The 23,079-nt window shown below is 40.9% G+C and overlaps 1 protein-coding gene across 6 annotated transcripts in view; it reads left to right on the top strand.

Moving 5' to 3' along the window:
- The window catches only part of MBTD1 (mbt domain containing 1), a 66,619-nt gene that overhangs the window by 12,516 nt on the left and 31,024 nt on the right, over window positions 1-23,079 (top strand). For 5 of the 6 annotated variants that reach the window (XM_066263985.1, XM_066263984.1, XM_066263986.1 and 2 more), the window contains 4 exons: window positions 13,887-14,088; window positions 16,714-16,853; window positions 18,153-18,267; window positions 19,493-19,575. In XM_066263985.1, coding sequence (XP_066120082.1) covers window positions 13,935-14,088; window positions 16,714-16,853; window positions 18,153-18,267; window positions 19,493-19,575 — 492 coding nt within the window. In that variant the 5' untranslated portion in view covers window positions 13,887-13,934. The remainder of the gene's footprint in view (window positions 1-13,886; window positions 14,089-16,713; window positions 16,854-18,152; window positions 18,268-19,492; window positions 19,576-23,079) is intronic. The other variant, XM_066263987.1, reaches the window with a different exon arrangement.

Genomic DNA, 23,079 nt, shown 5'->3' with positions numbered 1-23,079 from the left:
TGACTTTTAAGTCTTATTTAAGAAGACATTTTATTAGGCTGTAGCGATCCCTAGGGTGGATCTGGGCAACGTAAGTTGAAAACCTGGAAAGGATTCACCAATCCAGATGCAGTTATAAACAATTTACATCTCGTGGGAAGAGATTAAAAAAAATCAGCATTAACAGGAGTAGAATTAGAAATGGAGCCTAAAGATTAGACTGAATTGCTGCAGTCTCATGATACACTTGAACAGGGGAGGAGATGCTGCTTCTGGATGAAAGAGTTGTTTCTTGAGATGAAATCTCCTGGTGAGGATGCTGTGAAGACTTGAAATGACAGCAAAGGATTTGGAATATTACATAAACTTAATTGATAAAGCAGCAGTAGGGTTTGAAAGGAATGACTTTAATTTTCAGAGTTCTGTGGGTAAAATGCTATTAAACAGCATCACACACTACAGGGAATGTTCATGGAAGGAAGTTAATGGATGTGGCAGACTTCATCCTTGTCTCAGAATAAGAAATCACCACAGACACCCCGCCCCTCAGGAACCTCCACCCTGATCTGTCAGCAGCCATCAAAGTTGAGAAGGCCCACCAATTACGAGTCACTGAAGCTCAAGTGGTAGCATTTTTTAGCAATAAAGTTTTGTTTTATTTAGCGAAAGACAGGAAGGGAGACAGATGAGAAGCATCAACCTGTAGTTGTGGCACTTTGGTGGTTCATTGATTGCTTTCTCATGTATCTTGACTGGGGGTTCAAGCAACCTTTGGGCTCAAGCCAGCGACCATGGGGTCATGTCTATGATCCCACACTCAAGGCGACGACCTCAGGGTTTTGAACCTGGGTCCTCAGTGTCCCAGGCCAATGCTCTATCCACTGTACTACCACCTGGTCAGACAACAGTCAAGTATTTTTAGTTAAGGTATGTACTTTGTGTTTTTAGACATAATGTTATTGTTCACGTAGTAGACTACAGTATAATACAAAACTTACACTGGGAAACCAAAAAATGTGTGTGACTTTATTGCAATATTTGCTTTATTATGGTGGTCGGGAACCAACTGCAGTATCTCCAAGGTATGCCTCAGACTACTGCAATGGTTAGTAAACTCATTAGTCAGCAGAGCCAAATATCAACAGTACAACGATTGAAATTTCTTTTGAGAGCCAAACTTTTTAAACTTAAACTATATAGGTAGGTATATTCCTTATTGAGGTAGCGCCCGCATGTTGTATTTTGTGGGAGAGCCACCCTCAAGGAGCCAAAGAGCCACATGTGGCTCACGAGCCACAGTTTGCTGACCAGGGCCTCAGAGCATCACTAGGTAAAAATATTTACCTTCCAAACACTGAAAGGAATTTTTTTTTTTTTGTATTTTTTTTCTGAAGCTGGAAATGGGGAGGCAGTCAGACAGACTCCCGCATGCGCCCAACCGGGATCCACTGGCGTGCCCACCAGGAGGTGATGCTCTGCCCATCTGGGGCAGCGTTGCTCTGTCGCAACCAGAGCCATTCTAGCACCTGAGGCAGAGGCCATGGAGCCATCCTCAGCGCCCAGGCCAGCTTTGCTCCAATGGAACCTTGGCTGCGGGACAGGAAGAGAGAGACAGAGTGGAAGGAGAGGGGGAGGGGTGGAGAAGCAGATGGGCGCCTCTCCTGTGTGCCCTGGCCGGGAATCGAACCCGGGACTCCTGCACACCAGGCCAACGCTGTACCACTGAGCCAACCGGCCAGGGCCTGAAAGGAATTTTTAAAGGACCAAAGTTGTTTTCATGAAGTGAAAAAAGGATTACATGGTAAATATTACATAACGCACCCATTAAGTATAACAAAATAATGTGACAGAATTGGAATCAGACATACTGGTCATATCAGTGAAAATTGTCTAAACAATTAAAGAAGCTTTTCAAATTAGCTCAAAAATCAAAACCCAACTTTATTACATATAAAAGTCGTTTGAAACAGCTAAAAATAAAAGAGTGGACAAATTTATACTAGGCAGATAGAAATAAGAAAGCAGGAGTTGTGATGCTTATAGCAAAGGAGAAGTAAAACCAAAAAGCCTTGAACAAGACAGAGGAAGACCATTTATAATGGTAAAAACCACACTTTACAGCAAAGGTAATAGCCATAAATATATACCAAATAAAACATCAATAATCTGCCTGACCTGTGGTGTACAGTAGGTATAAAGTGTAAGCCTGGAACGCCGAGGTCGCTGATTCAAACCCTGGGCTTCTCAGGTCAAGGCACATATGAGAAACAATGAACAACTAAAGTGAAGCAACTATTGAGTTGATAACTTCTTGCTCCCCCCACAACCCCCATAAAATCAATACATAAAATCTTTAATAATTAAAAAAAGACAGCAATAATCTTGTATAAAACAGAGAAATGCAAACAGTAAAATGAAACACTAAAGATAGGCTTTAACACAACAAGATTGGTATAGTGAACAAAAATTAGGATGTAAAATCTAAATGACATAATAAGGCAGATCTGGCCTGACCAGGTAGCCTAGTGGATAGAGCTTCAGCCTGGGACACAGAGGACCCAGCCTTGAGCACAGGGTCACTGACTTGAGCAAGGGGTCCTTGGCTCAGCTGCAGGTCCCAGTCAAGGCACATGAAAAAGCAATCAATGAGGCCCTGGCCAGTTGGCTCAGTGGTAGAGTGTCGGCCTGGCGTGCAGGAGTCCCGGGTTCAATTACCAGCCAGGGCACACAGGAGAAGTGCCTGTCTGCTTCTCCACCCCTCCCCCTCTTCTTCCTCTCTCTCTCTTCCCTCTGCAGCCAAGGTTCCATTGGAGCAAGGTTGGCCCGGGTGCTGAGGATGGCTCTGGTTGCAGCAGAGCAGTGCCCCCTGGTGGGCGTGCCGGGTGGATCCCGGTCGGGCGCATGCGGGAGTCAGTCTGACTGCCTCCCTGTTTCCAACTTCAGAAAAATACCAAAAAAAAAAAAAAAGAAAATCAATGAATAACCAAGGTGACACACAAAGAATTGATGTTTCTCTCTCTGTCCCTCTCTCTGTTTCTCTGTCTCACTAAAAAAAAAAAAAAAAGGTAGATCTGCAGGTATATCCATCACTACCTGCTCATAATAAAGAATATACTCTTTCAAATACTGTATTCACAAAAATTGTCCATGTGGAGGGAAAACATCAGTAGGGCCCATACAAGAATACAAAAAGCAAAAGGGCCCTTCCACCTTAAAATCCAGAAACCCCTGCCTGACCAGGCAGTGGCGCAGTGGGTAGAGCTTCGGACTTGGATGTGGAGGACCCAGGTTCAAGACCCTGAGGTCGCCAGCTTTAGCCCAAGGTCCCTGGCTTGAGCAAGGAGTCACTCGGTCTGCTGTAAACCCCCACCCACCCCCGTCAAGGCACATATGAGAAATCAATCAATGAAAACTAAGGAACCGCAATGAAGAATTGATGTTTCTCATCTCTCTCCTTTCCTGTCTCTCTGTCCCTATTTGTCCCTCTCTCTGACTCTGTGTCTCTGCCACAAAAAAAAAAAAAAAAAAAAAAAAATCCAGAAACCCCTCCTATCATGTTAGAAAGCTTTAGATAGCAGGCCCTTGAATAACATCATTTTGTTCGACATTGCTTTGTTGTAACTTGGATGAAGAAAAAAACTGATTCTCTGCTTAGCCCACTTTCCATGTGGAATTTGCACGTTCACGCTAGGTTAATTAGCATGTCTGAATTGTCCCAGTTGTGAGTGAGTGTGGGTGCGACAGTTCCCTGTGACGGAAGGGAGTCCTAGCAGAGGGCTGGTTCTCGCCTTGTGCACTGCCGCTGCCAAGATGGACTCCAGACACCCTCGACCCAGAACTACAGTAAGTGGGTTGGAAAATAACCTTTCAGAAATATATGAATAGCTCACATTTATTTCAGTGTTTAATATTAGAAGTGTTTGGGGGTCTTTATTTAGAAGTTGAGTAATGTTTCTGTGATCAGAAATAATCCATAGGAATTTAAATCTTGTTTGTAACAATTAGCCTGTGGTAAAATTGGTTCTTCTATACATAGTTTCACTTAAAGTCCCAGTTTCCAAAAACATTGCCATGTTAAGTGAGCACATACTGTAACAATGTTCATAGCAGCTTTATTCATTATAATCAAATATGGATGGAGAAGGGATAAACAAACTAATACAATATTACTGAGCAATAAAGATTACTGAACCGTTTATACATGCGATAACATGGATAAATCTCAAAAATGCTGAGAGAAGTAAATTAGATACAAAAGGGTCAATACAATTTTTATCCCATTTATGTAAAATCTTAAATATATGCAGCAGTAACCAATGATGCTAGAACTCTTCCAGGGAAAGATGAGGGGTAGGCTGGGAAAGGACGTGGGGTGGCTTTCTTCAGTGACAGAAAAGCTCTGCATCTTGATACACATTCAAAATTATGCCTCAGTTTAAATAAGGAAAGAAATTGCCTGACCAGGCGGTGGCGCAGTGGATAGAGCGTCAGACTGGGATGCGGAGGACCCAGGTTCGAGACCCCGAGGTCACCAGCTTGAGCGCAGGCTCATCTGGTTTGAGCAAAGCTCACCAGCTTGAACCCAAGATTGCTGGCTCAAGCAAGGGGTTACTCGGTCTGCTGAAGGCCCATGGTCAAGGCACATATGAGAGAGCAATCAATGAACAAACAACTAAGGTGTGACAATGAAAAACTAATGATTGATGCTTCTCATCTCTCTCTCCGTTCCTGTCTGTCTATCCCTGTCTTTCCCTCTCTCTGACTCTCTCTGTCTCTGTAAAAAAAAAAAGAAAGAAAAGAAAAAAAAAAAACTCTTGGGTAAATGCGGAATACAAACAAATTACAGTTTCTAAACAATAAATACTACGTATCAGCACCTGGGGAATAAATTAAAAGCAGTGAGCACAGGAAATTTTTTATAGTCTTAAACACCTGTTTCAGTTTTTAAAGAACAAAATTCAATTGAGAAAATTTTAAGATCTTACTGGCTTTTTCAGCAATCTCAGAAAAGGAGCTCTGAAGAGAGATTTTTATAGACAAAGTGAGCAGAACAAGGAAGTTATACTGGGCACTTGCTGATTGGTTCAAGCAGGTTTACTTCCCCTAATTGAGCAGAGGGAAATCTTTGAACTGGGGCAGGTAACTTGTGCTGAGCAGCTCAGTACTGACAAATTGACCTAAGCCTGCCCTTTCTAAGAGACCCAAGTGTTGGAACTTGGTAAACTTTGGTTTGCTGATGTGTAGCTGAGCATGAGCCACTCCATCTTGGACATAATCTGGTTACTATAACAAAAATTTTTTAAATTCATAAATTTCTAACTCAGAAATAAAAAAGAACAAACTAAGCCAAAGGAAAAACAAAACAAAACAAAAGAAAGGAAATAATAAAGATACGTGTAGAAATTAATAAGTTAACAAAAACTATGTATCAAAATGATGATTCGATCCTGGGCCTTTAGAGAAAAAGTTAGGATCTAGATATATCACTAGCTAATTTAATCAAGGGGGAAAAAAAGCACAAATACACAACATAAGAAATGACAAGAGGGGCCTGAGCTGTGGTGGCGCAGTGGATAAAGCGGCGACCTGAAACGCTGAGGTTGCCAGCTCAAAACGCTGGGCTTGCCTGGTCAAGGCACATATAGGAGTTGATGCTTCCTGCTCTTCCATTCTCTCTCTCTCTCTCTCTCTCTCTCCCCCCCCACCTCTCCTTCTCTCCCTCTCTCCCTCTCTCTCTTTCCCTCTCCCTCTCCCTCTTCTCTCTAAAATGAAATGATGAGGGAAATAACTTGATAACAGAAAATTGAAAAAAAATGGATGTAACTGCCCACATCTGTGCAAATAAATTTGAACACAGGTGCACCTAGCTCTTTATTTCTAGTATCATGTGCCAGCGAAAGGAAATAATGCTCTTCAAAGAAATGGTTGATTCCAGGGCTGGAATAGGAAAATGGGTATAAGATAAGCCTAGAATATCTTATTATATTAGAAAGCAAGAAATTACTAAAAGAAAAAAAAAGAATGATGCCGGAGTCAGCTTGATGGGGCTCCCACTGGCCTAATTTGGCTCAAATTGAGCTTTTAAATAATTAAGGACAGCAATTAATTTTAAGGCACTGAAAAGGAGGAATGATGAGTTGGTACCCAAAATAGGAAAAAGAAGAGGAAGAGGTATCCTCCTTACTGAAGAAATTCTGGTGTTGGAAAAGCATAAAGATTGGGCAAGAATCATATGCAGAAACTGGAATAGGATTTTTAAAATTGATTTTATTGAGCTGACACTGGTTAACAAAATTACACAGGTTCGAGGTGCACACTTCTTCACATCTCTGTACACTGTACTGTGTTTACCTCCCCCAAGTCAAGTCTCCGTCCATGACCATTCACCCCTTCCACCTCACTGTAGCCACCATTGTTATTTGTGTCCATGAGTTCTCTTTCTCTCTCTCTCTCTCTCTCTCTTTCTCTCTTTCTTTTTTGCTCAGTTCATCCACCTAGAGTGGAGTTTTTGATGGCAGAATATTTGCATAGTCTTAAATTGTCTCTCTATAGAGTTCTTATTAAAAGAGGGAGACAGAAAGGAGAATGAGACCACACCTAGACCAGGTCTTCAAACTTGTATTACCAATAAGAGGCAGATGGACATCATGTAATCTGGCTTTGTTGTTTGTGTTGTATTTCAGCTGGGATGTAACACCCTGAATCTCATCATGTGAAATCCTCAAATGAATAGAAATATTTATTTTAGGAAAGGGAGGAAATCTGTGTGAGAGTTTCCCAGATAATTTGTGTAATGTATTAACTCTACATATATGGGGTTTTATTTACCTGTTCGGTTATTATAGTGGTTTACCTATTAAGATAATCTTATTTCTTTATGAGTTTTGTTTTTGTGTCTTTCAAGGAATTGGTCCATTTCATCTAAATTGTCAAATTTATTAGCATAAGGTTGTTAATATTTTTACTGTCTTTTTAATATCTGTAGAACCTAGTGATGTCACCACTCATTCATGATCATGGAAAATTTGTGTCTATTTTATTTTTAATTTTTATTTATTTATTCCTTTTTAGAGAGGAGAGACAGAGAGAGACAGAGAGGAGAGAGGGACAGGGGGGAGGAACTGGAAGCATCAACTCCCATATGTGCCTTGACCAGGCAAGCCCAGGGTTTCAAACCAGCTACCTCAGCATTTCCAGGTCGACGCTTTATCCACTGCGCCACCACAGGTCAGGCTGTGTCTATTTTAATCTCTTCAAAATAGATTTAAAGCTTATTAATCTTTAAAATTGATTTAAAGGACTGACCTGTGGTGGTACAGTGGATAAAGCATCAACCTGGAATGTTGAGGTTGCCACTTTGAAGCCTTGGACTTGCCTGGTCAAGGGACATACAGGAGTTGCTTCCTGCTCCTCCCTTCTCTCTCTCTCTCTCTCTCTCTCTCTCTCTCTCTCGCACTCTCTCTTGCTTTCTCTCCCACTCTCTAAAATGAATAAATTTTAAAAAAATTTTAATAGCTCAGTTGCTGAGCAATGGAGCATTGGCCCCAGATGGGCAGAGCATCAGCCCCATACAGGGCTTGCCAGGTGGATCCCGGACAGGGCGCATGCGGAGTCTGTCTCTGCCTCCCTGCCTCTCAAAAATAAATATAATAAAATTGACTTAAAGTTTATCAATCTTACTGCTCCTCTCAAAGAACCAGCTTTTGCTTTATTATTTTTTAATTGATTTTTAGTTGGAGCTTTGAGTATATAGATTTTCTGGCAAGTTTTTTTGTTAGAAGTTTAGATATTTTATCTCTCTTGCTATTCAGTCCATTGATTTCCCTTTCTTTTTATATAGCATGGTATCTTTCTTGAAGCCTTTTAGTGTCTTTATTGTCAGTGTTCTGGAATATTTAATACAGTGCACCTTGGTGTCGGTTTTAAGTCACTAAGTTGGGCTTGCACAGTCTCAACATAGAGCCTCTGTCTTAGTGCTGGGATTTTTTTCCTTTATGAAACTTTTCCCCCATCTGCCTTGTCTTCAGTATTTCTGTTCTTTGGGTTTTCGATCTTCTGGATTTGATTCTTATCTTTTTTATTTTCTAGCTTTTGTCTCATGTGCACACATACACATTTGCTTTTTTTGAACGATTTTTTAAATTTTACTATCCATTTATTTTACTTATTTTGTTTCTTCTGTTTTTAAATTCCAAGATCTGTCTTGTTCCCTGACGGCATTTTATAATATATCTGAAGAATTCATTTCATTTTTTGAAGTTTTCTTTTGCTCCCTGCATTGCTTCTGTTTCCTATAGATAATGTTTTCCTGAAGATTTGATTTGGTCTGTCACATTCCTAAAGAGGCCTTTGTCAAATGATTGGTGGTCCTTGCCTGTCAGTTCACATTCAGTGGTTAGTTTCTAAGCAGCTAATTGGTGATTGGTGGTCCTTGTCTGTCAGTTCACATTCAGTGGTTAGTTTCTAAGCAACATTCCCGAACTGAAATACAGTATGTACCTGAGTTGGACATGTTGACCAGTGAGATTCACTGTGGTGGTTGGTTGATTTTTAAATCTTCTCTGGTGTTCTGCAATTTTACTATGATCTATTTAGATGTAGATATCTTTTTGTTGTGCTTAATATATATTGTCTGTCTGTGATTTTGTACTTTCTTTTTTGTGTGTGTGACAGAGATGGAGAGACAGATAGGGACAGACAGACAGGAAGGGAGAGAGATGAGAAGCATCGATTCTTCGTTGCAGCACCTTAGTTTCTCATTGATTGCTTTCTCATATGTGCCTTGACCAGGGGGCTACAGCAGACCAAGTGACCCCTTGCTTGAGCCTGCGACCTTGGTTCCAAGCTGGTGTACTTTGCTCAAACCAGATGAGCCCGTGCTCAAGCTGGCGACCTCAGGGTCTTGAACCCGGCTCCTCCACATCCCAGTCCAACGCTCTATCCACTGCGCCACTGCCTGATCAGGCTGTATTTTCATTATTTTTGCAAACTTTTTAGCCAGTATTTCATTCAACATTACCTTTCTCCATTCTCCATATTCTCTCCTTATTAGACATTTATTAGCTCATTTTGTTCTATGCTCTTTTAACCTTCCATTTAGTTATGCACTCATTGGTTGCTTCTTACATGTGCCCTGATCAGGGATCAAACCCACGACCTTGGTGTACTGGGTCAACTCTCGATCCACTGACCCACCTGGCCAGGGCTACTTTGATTTCTTGACCATCTAGGAAGGGTAAGTTATGACCAAGACATACTTAAGAGGATAGCACTGTGATGGCAGACTCCCAGAGAAGCCTCCCTATCCAGAGCATGGGCAGAGAAGGCTCCCTTGTAGGGCCCCTTCGCATGTAGTCAAATTATTTTCCTCGCCCACCCTTCCAGTGAAGTTGCAACTCCCTTATGCATTTTGGTTTGATGCAGAAATTTCCAGTTAGGCTCCCCTACAGTAAATAAATGGTAAATTTTACCTAGCATAAATTGATTACAACTTATATGCTTAATTAGTATTCTGTCCTAATCTAAGAAAAATTGTTAAGGCGCAACATTCCCGAACTGAAATACAGCATCTCAGTAGGATGCCTTGAATTATGTGATGTCAAGATAATCCTTCCTACAGTACTGGGGACAGTCAGAGCCTCAGTCTGGGTACATCCAGGGGCTTATTCTTCTTGTATTGTATCAGGCGTCCCCAAACTACAGCCTGTGGGCCGCATGCAGCCCCCTGAGGCCATTTATCCGGCCCCCCACCGCACTTCCGGAAGGGCCACCTCTTTCATTGGTGGTGAGAGGAGCACTGTATGTGGCGGCCCTCCAACGGTCTGAGGGACAGTGAACTGGCCCTCTGTGTAAAAAGTTTGGGGACCCCTGTTATAGATAATCATTTTCTGTGTGTGCTGGGGCCTTGGAAAAGGTCAGAGAGCTTTTCTCTAGAACATTGGTCCTTCAGTATTCTTTGGGAAACACTGCATATTCTATATCTCTCTTTATCATAATGTTCATAAGCATATTACAGGCTTAAAGAGGCCTTGAAGTAAGGACAATTCTGAAATTATTTGACCATAGTACTTTTTGTAAAATGTTAATAGCCCATAATTACTGAAACTCAGTGTTTAGAATCATCGACCCCCTAAATTTCAGGGTTATATTCTCTGAGAAGCAGCATCAGAATAGATACTTTGCATTGGCATTTAAGGGTCAGTAAATATGCATGAGCTGCCAGTGCATTAACTGGCTATAAAGCGGACGAGCCTGTGGAAGCAGTGGGTACAAAAGGTTATCTCTGTGTGCTGGTGGGCTGTACGAATTTATTAGAACTTAGACTTCCAGCCAGTGTTTATTAGGTGTGTCTTCCAGGCACTGTGATAAAGTTTTATAATGTCTTCCCACTGCCCTCTGGGAAAATACCAGTTCTTTACCCAGACTTTTAAGAGCCGTCCTCGGCCCTGGCCGGTTGGCTCAGTAGTGTCGGCCTGGCGTGCAGAAGTCCTGGGTTCGATTCCCGGCCAGGGCACACAGGAGAAGTGCCCATCTGCTTCTCCACCCCTCCCCCTCTCCTTCTTCTCTGTCTCTCTCTTCCCCTCCCGCAGCCGAGGCTCCATTGGAGCAAAAGATGGCCCAGGCGCTGGGGATGGCTCCTTGGCCTCTGCCCCAGGCGCTAGAGTGGCTCTGGTCGCAACAGAGCGAGGTTCCGGAGGGGCAGAGCATCGCCCCCTGGTGGGCAGAGCATCGCCCCCTGGTGGGCGTGCTGGGTGGATCCCGGTAGGGCGCATGCGGGAGTCTGTCTGTCTCTCCCCATTTCCAGCTTCAGAAAAATACAAAAAAAAAAAAAAAAAAAGAGCCGTCCTCATGTACGTCCTCCTGTGACCTCACCGCCAACACCTCTCACACTGGGCCCCAACCACACTGATCTTTCAGTGTGCCAAATGTATTCCAGTCTGAAAGCCTTTGTCTTGCTTTTTCCTTTGCCTAGAACATTCCAGCACCAGATATTTAAATGAGTGCCCTTTTTGTCCTAATGGTCTTGTCTCGGTTGACTACTCTCGCCTTAATTACTGTTATCACAGGTTCTTGCTTGAATTTCTCCAGCCAGCAGGCGTGTCACCTTTGTGAGAGACATGGGTCTTGTCAGCTCCGGACCCCACTCTGTCTTTAGCCTCAGTCACTGTGAGACACACCAATGCTTGATAAATAGCTGTTGAATGTTTCATGAGTGAGGATCTCATAACTTGCCCCAGCTCACAGCTGATAAATGGCAAAACTAAGTCTCAACTCTGGGTCTTTCGGAGAGCTGTGTTTTAAGCACCACTCTTTTCCCTGCACAAGGACTGTCCCATTCCCTGCCACCTTAGCAATTGGGATGCCTTAAAACTCGCCTTTATTCTTTTGAAATCTCCTAGTGGTAGATTTTTGATTCTCTGAAGATAGATTTGAGTTGTAGAAATATTTGAAAGTTATTCAGAACCAAATCTGCTGAATAAGATGGGTAATCAAACTAAAGAAAACTGTTAGGAGAGATGGGAGGATAATTCTAAAGTGACCACAAACAATAGTTGTTGTTTTTAATTTGGGTCTAAAAGAGAGTTCTAGAAGAATACTAAAAAGTATTAGAGGTTGTGGCAACATTAGAACATGTGTAGAGACTCCCAAGGGACTTCCTTTATTTATTTTTTTTTAAGATTCTATTTACTGATTTTAGAGAGAGGAAAAGATAGAGAAGGGGGTGGGGAGCTGGAGACATCACGTCCTAGTTCCAAGTTTCTGTATTTGCTTCTCATATATGTGGGCCTTGACCAGGCAAGCCCAGGGTTTTGAACTGGCAACCTCAGCATTCTGTTGACGCTTGTTCCACTGCACCACCACACAACAGGCACCAAGGGACTTTTTTTTTTAAGTGAGGCGGGGAGATAGTGAGATAGACTGCCAGTGTGCCGTAACCAGGATCCATCTGGCAACTCCCATCTGGTGATGGTGCTCAGACCATCCAAGGTATCCTCAGTGCCCGGGGCCGACACTCAAACCAATTGAGCCACTGGCTGTGGCAGGGGGGCTAGAAGGAGGGGAAGAGGAGCATATGGTCCCTTCTCATGTGTGTCCTGACCAGGATCAAACTCAGGATGTCCACCGGGCCAACACTCTATCCACTGAACCAACCGGCCAGGGACTTCTTATAAGGCAGTATTTGCCTGACTGGTGGTGGCACAGTGGATAGAGCATGGACCTGGGACACTGAGACCCCAGGTTGAATCCCCCAGTCACGGCACATAGGAGAAGCAATCAGTGAACAACTGAAGTGATGCAACTACAAGTTGATGCTTTTTACTCCCCTCCCTCTCTCGCTAAAAAACAAACATACAAACAAAAAATAGTATTCACTTGGATACAAAATATTTCCATTGTGTGGATTAAGAAACCGGTTTTGTTGCTTTGGTAATTACACCTGATACAAGTGCAAATCAATTTCGCATCTCAGTACACCTGTTTAATGCCAGCATACCCAAAAATGACAGTTCATTCAATAAAACTGAAGCGCATTTAGATGGCTTTATATTGTCAGACTATGAACAGCGATTTCAGCTTTGTTATCGGTCATGTTAATTTAGACAAGGCAGAAAAGAAATTGTGCACAAAGTGTAAGAGGATACAAAAAATATTGATTGAAGCAAAAGAGTAAGGATGGATACCAAACTAAAGATTCTATGTTGATTATATTTGCTTTAGTTGTAACTCGCTACATGTTTAATGGCGGCTTGTTTTTTTCCCAAAATATATTTTTTTTGTCTCTTCCTATTTTCTTCTTACTAAAAAGTTTTAGAATTTATTTCAGGAGAAGTTGGAGTAGTGTATATTAGTTTCCAGGGGTATTTTCGTTGCTTGAGTGAAGGAGTATTTTTTAGAGGAACATAGGAGTAGCATTCACTGCAGAATATGTACTGTCTTCATGCTTTTCCTTTCAAAAGAAAATATTTAGCTTGAGCTAATTGGGTATTTTTAAACCACTCTTTCTATTAAAGAGTAACGTAAATGTAAATGAAATAAGGTTGTATATGCATATATATCTTCTTTAATTTTTGAAATAACTACAGTATAAAAATTGTCCCTGATATTTAAAATTCTCAGTTAACCTTCTAGAGCTCTTAGCATTGATTTTTTAAAACATCTTTGTATTTCCTGGATGCGCTAAATTATTATAGTCTAGACCAGCAACTTTTGACCTTTTTCATCTCATGGCACACATAAACTAATTACTAAAATTCTGTGGCACAACGAAAAATATGTTTTTTGCCGATCTGACCCCCCCAAAAAAAATAGGTATAGTTTTGATTTACAAAATAATAATAATAGTAATTACCCCTTTTACTGCAAAATGACTGTTTTTAAAACCAGGTGCCTATACTTGTATATAAGAATTTCTGCGCGATGTGCCCAGTAAAATAAAACTCTTAAGGGAAAAGAGGTCAGTGCCCCTGATATTGAATGTTTTAAAAATTCTTGAAGCATATTGGTTAAAAATCACTGGTCTAGACCTTTGTAACATTTGAGATGAAAAACAAATTAATAAATCATGTTATGTGTATTTCGGCACATTTTTTAAGTCATGTGATCTCTTTTATAGAGAAGAGACACACCTAGTATATGGCAAAACTTGAATTACTGGATGATCTGATCCCGTCAGTATTCTCACCATCATGATTGTCAGTTTTTTTCGCTAACATTGTAGCTGACAGATTTGTCCCTGAGACTACATGTAGGATTCCATTTTGACACAAGTTGTTTAGCCTTTCATTATTACTTCTAAGCCTAGATTTTCATTTTTCAAATCTCATTTACCAAAATTTGAACTAAGTTTGTTTAGGGAGTGTAGATGAGTGCTGTGTCATGTATTATTAATTTCTTCTACTTTGAAGATTGAACATTCTTCACGATCCGAAAGGAAAAGAAGAGACTCGTTCGGGATGTTTGACGGCTATGACAGCTGCAGTGAGGACACAAGTAGCAGCTCCAGCTCCGAGGAGAGTGAAGAGGAAGTTGCTCCTTTGCCTTCTAATCTCCCGATTATCAAAAACAATGGACAAGTCTACACATACCCAGACGGCAAATCTGGCATGGGTGAGTCTAAATAAATGGCTCAGCCTTCGGTGACAGCCGTCACCTGTTACCCAGCGTGAGGTCTACGGCTGTGTTCTGATTCCGTTCCTTCTGTTGTTTCTTGTCCTTAGAAATGTTAAAAGGGCAGTTTGAAAAAACTTACAGTTCTAGAGTTCAGCTCTTTGCGTTCGAGCTCTTTATTTTGTCTGTGTACCACCTTCTGGTGGGAAGCAAGGAGAACAAACTGAAAGCAGAAGGCTGTTGAGAAACTTAATGTGGGCTTAAATTTTGTAATTAGATAATAAAACCCTATGTAATTGAAAGTGTGTAGGGATAAAGAGACATAGATTTGAACGAGATTTCTCTATAACAATTCCTTATAAGAAATTTGCTGTTTTAACACTTCCAGTGATTGAGTCCTCCAATTACAAGAATATTCTTTACTGTATTGAACCAAAACTGTCCTTGCTTTCACATTTGCCTTTTGTCTTAATGTTGTTTTGTAAAGGTACACAGAATAGTTATTTCTGTCGTGTTGACGTAGTTCTTGTCTATGTCTAGGGCACACTGAGTTAAGCCAAGCCTAGTTGCTTCAGCCATTTCTCATAGTATCACAGCGGTTTCATTCATTAATATCCTGCTCCCTCTGTTCTGGGGATACTTCAGAGGATGTGGTAATAGGGTGACAACATCCCCACATCCTGGAGAATAGCTTAGGAGAATGGTTTGTCACTGTGGTTAGGGCAGAAGCTGTTCAGTCTCTTAGCTCCCTTTATTTCAGGACAGTGTATTTCCATTCATGCCACCAAAAATGGCATTAACTTGTTGGAAGCTGATCCTGAGTTTTCAAATAACTAAAGCCCTTGGATCTTTACCACATGAACTGAGCCGATCTAAACCAGTCTTGTGCTTTTACAGTTGATTTTCTTCTTAAACCAAGGTGTAAGACTTGAAAACTCTCCAGGTAACCTTTTACTTACTAAATGCGGTGTCTTAATAATGTTTTGTTCCTATTTCTGTCATCTAATGTCGAGTGTTGTGTCCTGTTATCTTTCAGTTTTGTGTCATTTGCAGTTGGGCTTAGTCTTTTGATTAAAAAGTTGAGCAACACAGGGCCGCGTACAGAGTCCTGCAGACCGCGTCCGAAACTTCACTCCCTTTATCAGGACGCGTGGGGTGTGGTTGTCCAACCAGTTAACACCTACCAAGGTATCTCCTGCCTGGTAGGGTGACTGTTATCAGATAGACTACAAGAGGTTAACAGCTGTGACACTGATCTAGGGAAAAAGAAACCCTGGTGCACTGTTGGTAGGAATGTAAATTGGTACAGTCATTACGAAAAAGAGTATGGAGGGTCCTCAAAAAATGAAAGCTCCAACTACCATATAATTAAGCACTCCCACTCCTGGGTATATACCTGTTTCTTTTTGAGCTTCAGTTCTTGTGACCCTTGTTCTTCTAGTCAGCCTTTCAGATTATGGTCCATTATGATCATTTACAAAAGAGGCACAATAGTCGTTTCATTGCCCTCTGTTACTAGTTAACAATAAGAGCATATTGCCCTCTGTTACTAGTTAACAATAAGAGCATATACCTCAATCTTGAGCCCTACCCCCTTTATCTTGTACCCTGAACATATATCCCTTTTTTTTAAGATTTTATTTATTGATTTAGAGAAGACAGAAAAAAGGAGTGGGGATGGAGCAGGTAGCATCAACTTGTAGTAGTTCAGGGGTCCCCAAACTACGGCCACATGCGGCCCCCTGAGGCCATTTATCCGGCCCCCGCTGCACACCCGGAAGGGGCACCTCTTTCATTGGTGGTCAGTGAGAGGAGCATAGTTCCTCTGAAATACTGGTCAGTTTGTTGATTTAAATTTATTTGTTCTCTATTTTAAATATTGTATTCGTTCCCATTTTGTTTTTTTACTTTAAAATAAGATATGTGTAGTGTGCACAGGGATTTGTTCATAGTTTTTTTATAGTCCAGCCCTCCAACGGTCTGAGGGACAGTGAACTGGCCCCCTGTGTAAAAAGTTTGGGGACCCCTGTAGTAGTTGCTTCCCGTGTGTGCCTTGACAGGCAAGCCTGGGGTTTCGAAGCTGCGACCTCAGCATTCCAGGTCGACGCTCTGTCCGCTGCACCACCACAGGTCAGGCTCCCCTGAACATATCTTGAGAGAATACTTATGTCACCCTTAGCAGTTTTCCAAGAATCGGTTCTTCTTAGATTTCAATCTTGGCAATAGTTTAAAGGCTTATGCAATACTTTGTATTAATTCTTAGTTATGTTACACTTTTCATCTTTTGTTTATAATCCTTTCAAACACTGCAGCTGATAATGTATATGAAAATTTGGGCATCTGGTAAACACTAAGAGAATGTTTATTGTTTCTAACTTTTATTTCTTTTGTCTTTTGACCCTTTTAAAGCCTTCCAGACCTTCTGGAGATCTAGCCATGGCATCATACCAGTGTTTTCTCTAACTTGTCTAGGCTTTTCTACCATTTGTGTACAGAAGAAATTTTCTACCTGTTAGAAGAGAAACTTTTAAATGAAAACTTTTAGATAGTTGAAGAAATTATTAAACTGTTAAAATTGATTTTATTATATGATCATGACACCAGTATTTTTATTTTTTTCCTTAGCTACCTGCGAAATGTGTGGGATGGTTGGTGTGCGAGATGCTTTTTACTCTAAGACAAAGCGTTTTTGCAGCGTTTCATGTTCAAGAAGTTACTCGTCGAATTCCAAGAAGGCAAGCATTTTGGCCAGACTTCAGGTAACGGTACAGAAACCTTCTTATTCTTTATATGTTTTTATGGCTTTCACTGTGTATCTGTCATCTGTGAGTCACTGTACTCCACTTCTGCCTCATTGGTCAGTTACAGTTTTACACCCCACCTGTCTGTCTAGGAAACAGGCAGGCTCCCATGTTTGTTCAGTCTGTGAAATTGACAGCTACTATAAACAGACAGGGCATAGTATTCAGAACAAACTGAATTGTGTAAGTGAAATAAAAGTACCCTTTTTCTAAGTACTTATAAATATAATAAATACCTTTTTATATACAGAAATCAAAGCCATTTTTCCCCCTTGTTTTCTTTTGAGTTAGCATTAAGGTGGAATCATTCAGCATTTGAGGGGATGTAATTTTACCATTTGGTTTTATTTTCTCATCATCTTTGCTTTGTACTTTTGATAACAACCCGTTTGATACCTTGACAAAATGTATTTGGTTAATCCAACTAACCTACCTGAAAGTGTTCATGATAAAAAGGAAAATCGTCTTTCTCTGAATGTGCGTCAGCATGTCCAACAAGACTGGACAGCTGACCATTGGTCCACGTTGTTACTGTTGCAGCATAGAGAAAACTCTTTAAAGGGTTTACATATCTCATTTTTGTAACGTGTTTTATTTTGGTGATCACATTTTTCTTATTCTCCTTTAACTTATTATTGTGATCATTACATAGCACTGAAAGCATTATATAAGTCCCCCAAATAAGGAAATACATCACTTAGATGTATTTCTATATTTCAGAAAGACAGTGTCTAAAGATCCTGAGCATTGGTCTGTACCCAAATGGATGGCAGTTTGTCACACTGTGAATTTGGCCCATGATCATTTTGTCATTGATCTTTTGCGTTAGCACTAAAGGTATAAACCTCAGTCACTTGCTCTTTAAATGTTAAGTTATCTTTTCTTACCATATAAATAGCAATGCTTGGCAACCTGCATGAGTGAATAACCACTGGTTTTATCAAGCAAAAAAAAGATTCAAGTCTCCACCACAACCTATATTTTAACATTTTATGGGATGTAATTTTTTATTAACATATTAATTTGCATATTGCTATTTTTGTCTGTGCCAGCTCTGCTACCAATATTAGATACCTACATTGTGGCAGAGCTCCAGAGAACATTTCTCATGTTAAAATTCCTTGTATGTTTCCTCTGCTTTAATAATTTTCTAAACCCTCAATGTTTACTTAAGCAGAATGAGTAGTATGCAGTCAAGTTAGTTCTTGGTGTTGAAGGGGGGGTATGAAAAGAATCCTATTTACTTAACTCTTCTTGTTTTAGGGTAAGCCTCCAACAAAGAAAGCAAAAGTTCTTCAGAAACAACCTTTAGTTGCTAAACTAGCTGCTTATGCTCAGTATCAAGCTACCTTGCAAAATCAAGCAAAGACTAAAGCAGGTAATGTGGGTGAATGTAATAAAGGTGAAATATTTGATACTGATTCATCTAGTTTTAGTGACATTTTAATTTTGAATTCTAGTTAGCTATTTCTATGCCTCTCAACACATGACACTGGGCTTCCTGATGATGTTTTGATTTCAGTAAATTACTCTAGGAGAGGATATTTGCATTCATAAGGTCCAGTGCCTGTGACAGTCTCCTTTATATTGATGATTTTTATCTGGTTAAGTACTTATTTTTTGTGTACCGATTCTCTTTGCTTTGGATGGTAAGGAGCATTGTGGAGATAAATGGCAAAGAAATAGGGCATTTAGCAGCTTTAAAGGGACTGGGGAGATCCTGGCCGATTGGCTCAGCGGTAGAGCATCGGCCTGGCATGCAGGAGTCCCAGATTCGATTCCCGGCCAGGGCACACAGGAGAAGCGCCCATCTGCTTCTCACTTCTCCCCCTCTCCTTCCTCTCTGTCTCTCTCTTCCCCTCCTGCAGCTGAGGCTCCACTGGAGCAAAGATGGCCCAGGCGCTGAGGATGGCTTTGTAGCCTCTGCCTCAGATGCTAGAATGGCTCTGGATGCAACAGAGGGATGCCCCGGAGGGGCAGAGCATCGCCCCCTGGTGGGCATGCCGGGTGGATCCCGGTCGGGACATGCGGGAGTCTGTCTGACTACCTCCCCGTTTCTAGCTTTGGAAAAATGCAAAAATAAATAAATAAATAAATAAATAAATAAAGGGACTGGGGAGAAGAGAATCCTAAGAGGAAGGGACCGTTTCTAGTAGGAGATTCTTAACAGATGTGCAAAGGCAAAGGCAAGGAGGAGGTAAGTAGGGAGTAAGGTCATGAGAACCCCTAGTATAGTGGTAGAGCCTGCAGGCCTCTCCCGGAGGTTCGCCGTAAGAGCTGCGTGGGGATGAAAACAAAAGCAGCCATAGCCGTGTTTTTACCATGAATACATCTGTTCTCAGCTTTTCTTGGCTTCTCGCGACTGGGAGTCCTTCACTTCTGAGAGCACATGCTAAATGTAAAAGACTTAAACTGCTATTTGTTGGCAAATATGATTTATGTAAAAGTTGATATTTGTTTAGAGAAGTTCTTTAATCTTTACAGGAAAAATAACTTTAAAGGTGATAAATTTTATATCATTTCACGTTTTAAAACAATTGCCTTTTAAAAAAATCAAAAGATTTGAGAATTGTAATATATCTAAATTTATTTTATTTCAACAGTAGTCTCCATGGAAGGTTTCAGCTGGGGCAACTACATCAATAGCAATAGCTTCATAGCAGCTCCAGTCACCTGCTTTAAACATGTGAGTATGCATTTCTCACGGCATATGAGATGTTTGTTCTCTGCTTAAATAGGAACTACAATGATACCTGAGCCATTGCGTCCTTAAATCTTTAGACCTTGTAATGGAAATTTATTTTATTACACTTAACCATAGCTAAAAAATAACTTCTTTAAGTTTTGTAAGTAAAAGCTTTGTATAAAAAAATTACAATCTGAAATTATTTTAAACAAGGAAAAATACTAGTCTCATTCAGGTTTTATATTAAGTTGCTGGTTTGTATATCAAAAGTAATTGTACATTGGCAATGTCATATGGTTCACCGAATGGAAACTATTGTGTACATTTCTAAATCTTTGTGATTGGACCTGATAATTCAGAAAAGAAAGGCTCTTTCTTCCAAAAGTAAAGTCTCCAAGAGTAAAACCACAAAAGCAAAGAAGGAACTACTAGTAATATAGTACAGTAGGCTGAAATACGTAATACATAGCATGTAAAACCCTTTGCATCAGAAATAATTCAGAATAATGTTTAAAATGTATCTGACCAGTGTTTTCATTTGGATTTTATTCCTCTTTAATCAGTTATCTGTGATGAATTATCTATAATGCTTTTTTAACCTAACTACAAGTATAATTTACATTTAAAGGTTCTATCTCCTACTGACCAGGTACAAAAAGAAAAGAGAATTTAGAAAATTAATAAATGAAATTTTGTTTACCCGTAACATTTTATTAAGTTAGGGCTATACTTTTAAATAACAGTGTTTAAACAAAACTGAGTTTGAGTTCTTGCAGTGGAAATCCAAATAAATTTTCATTCATTCGTGGCCAATACAGGATCTTGATCAAGGCCAACCATATTAACTTAGTGGTAGAAATATAAATTAAAGCGTTCATTCATTTGCTGGTTTTCTTTCTTGAAAGAATAGGTGTTAGCCCTTAGTCCTGGTGGCACGCTCACTAGCTGAACTCACTTAGGTTTCCTCTACATTCTGCACATGCCTTGTCTTCAGCTGGAGCACAGGTTGGGAGCCTCTCCCTGCTCCCAGGGATTCTTTATTCAGATACAATTCTAAAAAACAGCCTGTGTACAACATGGAAACAGGTGTTCTGATTGAACCAGCAGTTGAGGGTTCAGGCGGTGTCAGATCCCTGGCTTCTTTGCTTTTTTCTTTTTAACATAACCCAACTTTCTGGAGTAAGGATCCCAGGTACACAGTTTATATTTTTTAGCACTTCAATATGATTGTGGTTTGTCCTCAAATTATAGAATTTTAAAAGTAGAATTCCTGCCCTGGCCAGTTAGCTCAGTGGTAGAGCATCGGCCTGGTGTGCAGGAGTCCCGGGTTCGATTCCCAGCCAGGGCACACAGGAGAAGCGCCCATCTGCTTCTCCACCCCTCCCCTTCTCCTTCCTCTCTGTCTCTCTCTTCCCCTCCCACAGCCAAGGCTCCATTGGAGCAAAGTTGGCCCAGGCGCTGAGGATGGCTCTGTGGCCTCTGCCTCAGGCACTAGAATGGCTCTGATTGCAGCTGAGCAAGCATCGCCCCCTGGTGGGCATGCAGGGTGGATTCCGGTCAGGCACATGTGGAAGTCTGTCTGACTGCCTCCCCGTTTTCCAACTTCAGAAAAATACCAAAAAAAAAAAAAAATAGAATTCCTCTTCTGGGAATGAAGTGTCTGTAGATTTATAGTAGTTTACATATATATCAGACTTATAGTAGTTTATGCATATCATAGAACTATATATTCTCTTTGATAATTGCTGTAATTATACGTAGTGGTTTAAACTCAATCACAACAACATTTGACTTCTTTGTATAATTTAGCAATGGAAAGGAAGCCCAGTTGTCATTAAATCTATTTAGAAATCTGTATATGTATTTTATTTTCCAAGATTTTATTTATTGATTTTACAGAGATAGGAGAGGGGTAGGGTAGGGAATAAGAAAAGTATCAACTCATAGTTGTTTCACTTGAGTGATTCTTTGATTGCTTGTTGTATGTTTCTTGACCCAGCAAGCCTAGGATTTCGAAACAATGACCTCAGCGCTCCAGGTCATTGCTCTATCCACTGTGCCACCATAGGCCAGGCAGAAATCTTTATGTTATATTGCCACATATCTGTTTTAGCTTTTATTTGATCTAGGAGGTCGTTTTAGACTTTTTTTTTTTTTTTTTTTAAGCATTAGGACTCCTCTTTCCCCTAATAAACACAAGTAGCATAAGAGGAGGCTGCTCTGATTGGCCAGGGTGGGTGGCTGGGATGGCCAGAGCCCGGCCCCTGGCCCTCAGCTCCCCCTTTCTTGACAGTCTCTGAGGTTAGAAACCACTGAGTTAGATAATATCACTGTTAATTAGTCCTAAGTTATATGATCACAAAGTTACAAGTCATCTTAAAAACCATTTAGCTATCTCATTATAAATGAAGAAACTTGCTATTTTTAGTAGCTAGATTATAATTTTCAACATTGGGCTTTCCCCTGCATTTCATAGTGCAAAGGTTTTTGGGTTCTTTCGTGTGTTTAACACCGATTTGAATTCAGCCCCTGTAAGGAAAACGCGCCTGCAGTTCTTGACTCACACGCAAGCACTACACAGTATACCTGACACTGGACTTACGGGTTTTCCGTACATCGGGCAGCTCTCTGACACCACCTAGGTATCTCTTAATTTAGTTCACTTCTTATGCTACCTACGTGGAGTTAACGTCAGATCCCACAAGATAAGGGCTCAGACACCAGTCAGAAGTTCCTAGTTGTCACCTGTACTTCTGACAGACCAGCTATAAATTAGTGTTTCCTTGACCCCTTGGGGTCGATAATTTGCTAGAACAGCTCACAGAACTCAGGGAAACACTTACTTGCATTTACTGGTTTAACATTCAAGATATAATAAAGGACAGAGATGAAGAGCTACATAGGGCATGGCACATGCAAGGGGGCAGAGCTTTCATGAGGTCTCAGGGTGTGCCCCTCCCTCAGCACCTCTGTGCGGTCACCAGGTCACCATCGCGGGAGCTCTCTGAGCCCTGTGTGCTGGGCTGGTTATGGAGGCTCTCACACAGGCAGGAGCTCCCTTTCCGGCCCCTCGCGCTGCCGCACTGTGGTTGGTGTTCCTGGGGTCCAGCTCCCATCCTGAAGCCCTTCAGAAGCCCAGAGCTCCCTCATTAGAACAGAAAGCACTTCTTCACCCAAGACATTCCAAAGGATTCAAGCTGTGTCAGGAAGCAGGGCCAAACACCAAATGTTAGAACAAAAGATGCTACTAACATCTTTATTACTTAGGAAATTATGAAGGTTTTTAGAGCCCGGTGCCAGGAACCAGGAGCAGGGACCAATATATGTTTTTTCTTATTATTTCATAGCCTCTAAAAGCAGTATCCGTGTCTGCCTATGAAAATTTTCTAACATGCTACTACAGAACCACAGACAGTTAGGTACCATCTATACATCAATGAATTTCTGCTATTAGTCATTTCTGTTTGGACCCAGGAGAGCCGCCAGTTGATCTTTGTATGTGCT

This window comes from Saccopteryx bilineata, chromosome 2, assembly GCF_036850765.1.
Source record: "Saccopteryx bilineata isolate mSacBil1 chromosome 2, mSacBil1_pri_phased_curated, whole genome shotgun sequence".
NCBI classification, from domain to species: Eukaryota; Metazoa; Chordata; class Mammalia; order Chiroptera; family Emballonuridae; genus Saccopteryx; species Saccopteryx bilineata.
This window is presented reverse-complemented; position numbering and strand designations above follow the sequence as displayed.